Below are 7,930 nucleotides of genomic sequence, written 5' to 3' on the forward strand. Positions count from 1 at the left end.
CATGATCCCATCGTCGATATGATCTTAGCAAAGAAGCCCTAATATAATTTAAAACAAGCAAACAAAGGCTTGATAAAAGCTGCCCATCCAATGAGTATATGAGACACATTCCCCCTTCAGAAAAGGGGGGCACACCCACACACCGATGCAGGCACAAAAGCAAAGAGATATAGACAAAGCCCTTTCTTTCCCTCTCTCTTTCACCACCCTCTCTCTCTCTCCCCCCCCCCCCCCTCTCCCTAAGATAGAGCTATATATGATCACCCCATGCCCCCAAAGCCTTTCCACACAAACACAACGATATACGCACCTTGAGCTTTCCACCCCATAAAGCCTCCCTTGGCACCTCTATCCCACTAAGGAGCAAAAAGAGAAGAGGGAAAGGAGCCAAGCCCCAAGTGCTAGTAGTGTGGCTGCCTTAGCTTGCTTGGCGAGGGCATTCAGCTAGCTAGCCTGGTCCTTAAAAAGAAGCAACTCGATCCCTAACGCTTATGGCACTACTGGTCAAGAGCCACCACCAAATGTTGGCCTCCTCGTCCACCTCCTCGTCCTCCCCGTCAGCGTCACGGCAGCCGCCGCCGCCGGCGGCGGCGGCGCCTCCTCAACCTCCCTCCTCCTCCTGCCTCACCGACCAGCAGCCGTCCCCGGCCAAGCGCAAGAGGCGCCCGCCCGGCACACCGGGTACGATCGATCGAGTTCATTGACCCTGCATGTATCATAGTATACTGAGCATTTTTGCTGCTTAATGTGTGCACCGTGTGCTTGGACTATATATATGCACGTTACGCAGTTTACAAACTTTATAAAAAGATGCATGGGTGATGAGATCGATCGGGTGTGCATGATGATGCAGACCCCGATGCGGAGGTGGTGGCGCTGTCGCCGCGGACGCTGCTGGAGTCGGACCGGTACGTGTGCGAGATCTGCGGGCAGGGCTTCCAGCGGGAGCAGAACCTGCAGATGCACCGGCGGCGGCACAAGGTGCCGTGGCGGCTCGTGAAGCGGGCGCCGCCCGGAGGCGGCGAGGACGGCGGCGCAAACGGCAGCGCTACTACCGGCGGCGGCGCGCCGCGGAAGCGCGTGTTCGTGTGCCCCGAGCCGAGCTGCCTCCATCACGACCCCGCCCACGCGCTGGGCGACCTGGTGGGCATCAAGAAGCACTTCCGGCGCAAGCACGGCGGGCGGCGGCAGTGGGTGTGCGCCCGCTGCGCCAAGGGCTACGCCGTGCAGTCCGACTACAAGGCCCACCTCAAGACCTGCGGCACCCGCGGCCACTCCTGCGACTGCGGCCGCGTCTTCTCGCGGTACGTGCTCGATCTCGCTGATGCTCCGCTCCGATCCTTGCATCCTTCGACGTACGCACTCGCGCGCGTACGTGTGCATGCGCACGCGCCCGGCGTTCGATCGGGCGAGCTGATGAGCGAGGCCCGGCCAGCCGGTGGCCGGTGGCCCAGCCCGATTTGTCTCCGGTGGGAGCGAGCGAGATGGACAGGCTTGCATGGAGATGAGACAAAAGCTATGGTGCTGGCCGCCTCTCAAGTAGGACCTGTGAGTGCTTGCTTGCCTGGGCAGCCGACACCAATTAATTAGGGTTTGATCCGGTGCTTAGCAAGCTGACCACCGGGCGTATAAGTATTAGTAATCGTTTCGTACGGACATTGGTCGATCGGTGGGGCTAGCTATGCCTTGGCCCTTCGCTTTGCTTGCATTTGGCGCAGCATGGTGGTGATCTGATGATGATATCTATCGGCGGAGAGCTGCTAGCTTAGCGAGTAGGAGTAGCTTGATGACGACGGAGTGGGTTCCATAGTATCCAAATATCCTCTGAAAAAAACACTCCATCTTTTTGCGAACAAGGAAAAAAGAAAGAAAAAAAAAGCAGAAGCCGATCGAGGGTGGCAGGGCGCACCGGGATATGATCGTTCCGGTGGCGGGTTGCGGTAGGACCGAAAGTTCCAACGCGACGGGGCGACAGCGACGGCGCATCGACCACAAACTGTCTTGGCTGTTGGCTCCCCCCACTGCTGTGCTGCTCATGGATTTTTTTTTAAATAAAGCTGCTCATGGAAATTCCTTCACAGAATCTGACATTTATATGTCCATTCACATATGCTAATCGCACAGTTTTCCTTAACTGACTAATAAGTAATCACTGTTGCTACTTGTGCAAACAAACCAAAAAAACCCCAATATATTTTCTTGCAGCGGCAAACTTGGCATGTGTATGCATGTAGTACTAGCTAGCCTAGGATCAGAAACTGTGACCACGATCAGGTGAATACACATGCATGTGAGCTTGTGATCGTGTTGGGTGGCTGACCAGATCACCGGATGGAGCAGCTAGCTAGTGGTCGCCACAGGGGTCTGATCTCTCTGGGTAGAGACAAGGTGCTCCATTCCTCGGACCCCCTGGCCTGATCCACCAAAGTACAGGCGCCACTCCAGCCGCAGCCACACACGCACCACCACCACCACCACCACCACGGCCGATGCGCCTGCGCCCATGTGCTCCCACCGCCTTTCCCCCCAGAACAACAGCGCCCCGGCATGGCCGCCTAGCCCCTTTAATAATTGGCACGGCAGCCACACTCCTTTGTCACTCACCACCGCACAGGTATGCCGCCCGGCCCGGGCATGCACAACGCTTCCTTTTCGATCTAGGATAGATGGTGCCCGTGTCTCCATCGATCGGTCTCCTTGCTGTATCGTTCCGTGCGTGTTCCCAATGAGCTGATGGCTAGGACATTATCCACTTAAGCATGTGTCTTAGTAGTGGTACTTGGATTATGCTGATCACTTGTTTCTTGCTCGATCACCTGGTGTGCATGGCACGTGTCAGCCGATGAATATAATAATAATGCACGGAGCGCCTAGGCATGTGTTGCAGCTGTCGGTCCCCTGAACCGAAGGTGACGCGTCGAGCCGGACCCAATTATGCTGCCGCGAAGCTTGCTACTAAGATTGTCGTCGATCGATCCGGATCGGGACGCGCCGTGTCGCTAGTAGCCGTGGCCGACGCGTTGCTCTCGGCCAGCGCGGATGCCGGCCGGCCAATCGTGCACGTACGCACGCCGGCCCAGCGCGGTCTCTTTTTTCCTCGCCCGCCCGCCAGCGCCCAGGAAGATGGCACCTACCCATCGAGGGGGCGAAGGGGCTTTGCCGTCTCGCGCAAATGTGGCGGCGATCCCTGCTCGCGACGGCGACGTATACGGGGCTATCGATTAGCGTCTGCGCTGCGGATTGTGTAAGTGGTTAGCGTGGTGGTTAGTGATGATGGTGAATGCGTGTGCTTTGCTGCAGGGTGGAGAGCTTCATCGAGCACCAGGACGCGTGCAACTCCAGCCGGATGCGCGGCGAGGTGGCGGTGACGTCCACGCTCCCGGTCATCCGCCCCGCCGTCCCGCGGCCGCATCCGCCGGCGGTGGCGGCGCGGCCGGAGCTCCAGCTCCTCCCGGCGTCGTCCACGGCGGCGCCGGTTACCACAGCGACCGCTCTGTCCACCATCACCGCCGCCACAACTACCGCGTCCCAAGCTGAACCCCACGCGGCGGCGGCGACGAAGCTGCAGCTCTCCATCGGCCCAACCGTCACCACCGCGGCCTCCGACGGCGCCGCCGCCGCTGCCGTCGGCGGCGGCGAGGAGGACGCCGAGGAGCTGAGTCGCGCGGTGGAGGAGAAGGCCGAGGCGGACGCGGCGCGGGAGCGGGCGCGCGCGGAGGCCGCGGCGGCGGAGCGCGCGCTGGAGGAGGCCCGCCGCGCGCGGCAGCGGGCGCGGGCCGACCTCGAGAAGGCGTGCGCGCTGCGGGACCACGCCGCGCGCCTGCTCGCGCAGGTCACCTGCCACGCGTGCCGGCAGCGGTCGCTCCTCGCCATGTCCGTGGCCGCCGCCGTCGGCGAGGGCCACGGCCACGGCGGTCCCGCGGTGGCCTGCGACCCCGTGAGGGGAGGAGGCGTAGGGGCAGGCATCTAGAGCGCCATGCATGGCATGCACCAGCACGGGTCGAGTTTGTGTACGTAGCTTAATTGGTAGGCCGTGTCGATCGTGCCGTCTGGCGATGAAGGCAGCGATGATGATGCTCAGATTTGAACTGCATGCAGCCGAGCAACCCGTTGGTTTTTATTACTTTTTAGGGTTCTACAACTTGTTACTTTGGCCTGGGTAAAAGTTACGGGATGCATGCACGTCAATCTCGCTCCCATATATGAGTTGTTCCTACTTTCTTGTGAGGGGGTATGAGATTCCACGCGAAAAGAGTTTGGTTAGAGGATCTTGCCTCAAGCTTCCACCGCACCACTCCGTTACTGCGTTGATCTGGCGTATTGGTCAGATTATCTCAGAGAATAATCTAAACTTTGTGGCATACTATGTTAAGGAAAATATAAGTTGGAAAAAAAACACGAGAAATAAAAAAGGCCTGGATGAATACGTGGGCCTCCGATGCGCTACTGGACCGGGTTGCTTGCTACTACTCGTCGGCTTGGCATCAGTGCGTGCGTCCCTGCGAACAAAAGTGGTGGGCATTGCAACAGCAGGAACGCATCAGGATGGCCGGTCTTTAGCAAAAGGAACCAAAAAACGCCTTTACCCCTGGCCTGCGTTCTTCACGTGCACAGCTTTTTACCGCACGGGCACGCCATTCAGTGCCAGAGCAATCCGTTTCACCCGGAGCTGCTGTAAAAAAACACTAGCCGTGACCCTTTTCACTGCAGAGAGTATGCTCTCTCGCCTGGGGACGTGCGCCCAGGCTTTTCCCAGCACGGTCAGTTCAAAAACTTGCCTATATAGTAAATCTTTTTTTTTCTTGAAAATAAAACGTCAGCAGTAGTACAGCTCTTTTTCTTGCTAGTACTAATAAACCAGGAAGAATGATGTTGCTCGGATGAGATTGACGATGCTGTTTGACCAAGCTACAAAAGCAAATATTCCCTACAAGCCTGGCGATGCTCGGGCTCGGCGATATGGCACCAGTTTCATAAAGCTGTGATGGCGCAAACGCAATGATGCCCTCGCGAACTTGCTTTTGTTTTTCTCAGATTTCGATGCTGTTGCTTCGGTCGTAGTGCCAACAACGTAAGCAAGCATTGCAAGTCTGCAGCACGTACAGACACATGGTCCTGCAAGCATCCGGCCGGTTTGTTGCCTGCCGAGCCAAAGCTAGCTAGACCTGTGCCCAGCACGCCGGCTGGTTCTCTCGGCGGCAGGCTGGCAAGACGGCTGCCGCCTCTGCCCGGCCGGCCGGCCGTGCGTGAGGACCGGATGCTGGGCTTCTGCTATTTGCATGGCTAGGCAACCAAAGAAGCGGCATTTTGGCCGGGGCCACGACTGTGTCGGCCCAAGTCACCACAACGCTTTCTGAGAAGCGAGAACGGAGGAGTGCGACAAGTGGGCCCGAAACAACCATGGGAGGTCGCATGTGGCTACGCCGGAGAGACTGGCCGGCGACGGGGAGGGCGGCCGCGTGCCCGCGCGCGCACTCGCCGTTTCCGTGTGATCTGCTTGCCAGTTCGGTCGGTCTCGCGGCGCTCTCCGCCCGGTGCTTCTGCCGCGCCGCCGCAAGCATGTATCGCACATCATCCAGCAATTCAGCATCTACTCGTTTATTGCATTTGGTTACTCACCGGAAAATCCTCCTTATTTAATTTGACGCAACATCTCTTTGGCAGCTGGCCGATCAGGCAGGCAGGCAGGCAGGCATGTGCGGGGCGGCGGCTATATCTCGCCGTCCCAGAGCTCCTCGAGGGACTTGTACTGCCCGTGCTCGGTGATGTAGCGGCGGCCCTGGTTGATCTTCCGCTGGGGGATCTTGCTGATCCGCTGCCTCTCCTCCTCGGTCAGCTCCCACCCCACGATGTCCAGGTTCTCCCTCATCCGCGCCTCGTCGAAGCTCTTCACGATCAGGCAGTCGCCCTGCTCGTACACCCACCGCAGGCACACCTGGGCAATTGGCATCCAGCAACAAACAAGAACGATCATCAAACCCTTCATCGGTAGCTGGAGGCGAGATCGATCATGGCGTCGGTGGAACGTGCCTGGGCGACGGTCTTGCCCTTGGACCGGGCGATCTCGTGCAGGACGCCGGAGTCCAACACCGAGTCGCTGCCCCAGTGGGTGCCCTTGGCGCCCAGCGGCGAGTAGGCGCACAGCTGGATGCCCTTCCCCCTGCAGAACTCCCTCAGCTTCCTCTGCTGCCACACCGGGTTGATCTCCACCTGCATTATCCAAAAAGGCAACCAACGCTCTCCATGTCAGAATAAAAGAACAGAACAGGAAAGGAAAGGAAAGCCTCTATCAATCCAGCGTCATGGCGAGTTAGCTGCAGATTGATGGAGGACCTGGTTGACTGCGGGCGGGATGGTGGCGAAGGAGAGCAGGGCCTCGAGCTTCTTGCAGGAGAAGTTGCAGACGCCGATGGCCCTGGCGAGGCCCAGGCGGTGGCACTCCTCCATGGCCTCCCACACGCCGCGCATGTCGAACGGCTCGAAGTCCTCGGGCGTGAAGGGGGCCGTGAACCGCCCGGCCTTCATGGTCACCGGCCAGTGGACCATGTACAGGTCCACGTACTCCATCTGGAGGTTGCTGCACGGGTGCGCACCAAACCGTGATTAATCAGTATTATGCACGGGTGCGCACGGGGCCTGTATGTAAATACCCGGGGTATTATGCAAAAAATACGGATCGCGATTAATAGTCGCGATCCAAATCAGGGGTCTATACGTAAATACCAGGGGGCTGTTTCCAAACAATCGGATCGCGATTAATAGTCGCGATCCAAATTAGGGGGCTATGTATAAATTATCGGGGGCTATTTTGAAAATTCTCTGCTTCCAGCGAGGTCGCGCCGCCGCCGCTGCGGCCCGCGCTCTCCTCTGTCGAGCGCACGCGCCGGGCCGCTGCCCCCGCCCCCGCTGGCTCCGGCGACGATGAGCAACCGTGTGCCCTCCGCTCCGCGAGATGGATCACGGCAGTGGGGAAGGCCGTCGTGGGTTCGATCCGCCCGCCACCCAAACTCCGTTGTTCCCTCGGCGGCGCATTCCAGCTCTCGTGTTTGTTCCATGGCCACGGCGTAAATGTCCAAAACAAAACAAAAAAAATCTGACCTCTCATGCCTTGGCTTGGATCCCAATTTCGCACCAAGCAGCAAAATTCTCTAATACCACAAGAACAGAAACAATGGAGCAATATCGTTTCCATGCCATGATGGCTATCGATCAACGGTTGTTTTGCTTTGCGTTTGTGTCATGCCATTCTTGTTTGCAACAGCAATGGCGGCGCTCAACACCAAGCCCAATAACGGAGCCAAAATCCAAATGAAACCAAGCATACCATCCCTGTTCGTCTGTGTGCGCATCAAAGAGCTTGTAAATCTCACAGGTACTAGCTACTAATCACGGCACAGGTACGCTTCATAGCAGCAAAATAATTCTCGCCCACAAAAAAGGAAAAAAAAAATAGTGCCAAGCGTGGCAGTCAAACTCAAACGCCAGTTGTTGAAGGCCCAGCCAGGCCAGGAAGGAGAGGCAACAGTCAAGTCAGCGCACCTGAGCGTCCGGCGGAGGGCCGGGAGCACCCTGTCGGGGTGGGCGTCGGCGCACCAGACCTTGGAGGTGACGAAGAGCTCGCCGCGGGAGGCGACGACCCCCGTGCGCACGGCCTCGGCGGCGGCCTCCCCGATGGGCCCCTCGGTGGCGTAGTGCGCCGCCGTGTCGAAGTGGCGGTACCCGAGCTGCATGGCGCGGAGCACCGCGCGGCGGACGGGGTCCGGCCGGGGCCCCTGCACCGCCGTGCCCAGGCCGACCCGCGGCAGGCCGCACGGGGCTCGCTCGGCGCCGGCGCTCATGGCCCCCTTCCCCAACGCACAACTCAATCCTCGCCGCGCGGTAGGCGTGCCGCGTGCGTGTCTGAGTGTCGACACCTCTTGGCTCTGTTGGT

General features: G+C 59.0%; 2 protein-coding genes across 2 annotated transcripts; one reads left to right on the forward strand and one right to left on the reverse strand.

Annotated features, from left to right (window-relative positions):
* Positions 1–301: 301 nt before the first annotated feature.
* On the forward strand, positions 302–4,188 carry LOC112876141 (protein indeterminate-domain 16-like). The gene is made up of 3 exons (XM_025940189.1): positions 302–681; positions 854–1,304; positions 3,301–4,188. The coding sequence occupies exons 1-3, from the start codon at positions 492–494 to the stop codon at positions 3,968–3,970; spliced, it is 1,311 nt and encodes a 436-aa protein (XP_025795974.1). The 5' UTR covers positions 302–491; the 3' UTR covers positions 3,971–4,188.
* A 1,386-nt stretch (positions 4,189–5,574) lies between these two features.
* LOC112874332 (deoxymugineic acid synthase 1) lies at positions 5,575–7,930 on the reverse strand. The gene is made up of 4 exons (XM_025937601.1): positions 7,540–7,930; positions 6,334–6,577; positions 6,031–6,210; positions 5,575–5,935 (listed from the first exon to the last, which is right to left on the reverse strand). The coding sequence occupies exons 1-4, from the start codon at positions 7,836–7,838 to the stop codon at positions 5,711–5,713; spliced, it is 948 nt and encodes a 315-aa protein (XP_025793386.1). The 5' UTR covers positions 7,839–7,930; the 3' UTR covers positions 5,575–5,710.

This window comes from Panicum hallii, chromosome 9 (assembly GCF_002211085.1).
Source record: "Panicum hallii strain FIL2 chromosome 9, PHallii_v3.1, whole genome shotgun sequence".
NCBI lineage: Eukaryota > Viridiplantae > Streptophyta > Magnoliopsida > Poales > Poaceae > Panicum > Panicum hallii.

Coding starts and splice junctions, on each gene's coding strand:
- LOC112876141 (XM_025940189.1), top strand. CDS start 492: ATGGCACTACTGGTCAAGAGCCACCACCAAATGTTGGCCTCCTCGTCC. Junction 682..853: donor GCGCCCGCCCGGCACACCGG/GTACGATCGATC, acceptor ATGATGATGCAG/ACCCCGATGCGGAGGTGGTG. Junction 1,305..3,300: donor TGCGGCCGCGTCTTCTCGCG/GTACGTGCTCGA, acceptor GCTTTGCTGCAG/GGTGGAGAGCTTCATCGAGC.
- LOC112874332 (XM_025937601.1), bottom strand. CDS start 7,838: ATGAGCGCCGGCGCCGAGCGAGCCCCGTGCGGCCTGCCGCGGGTCGGC. Junction 6,578..7,539: donor GCCCTCCGCCGGACGCTCAG/GTGCGCTGACTT, acceptor GCACCCGTGCAG/CAACCTCCAGATGGAGTACG. Junction 6,211..6,333: donor TCCCGCCCGCAGTCAACCAG/GTCCTCCATCAA, acceptor TGGATAATGCAG/GTGGAGATCAACCCGGTGTG.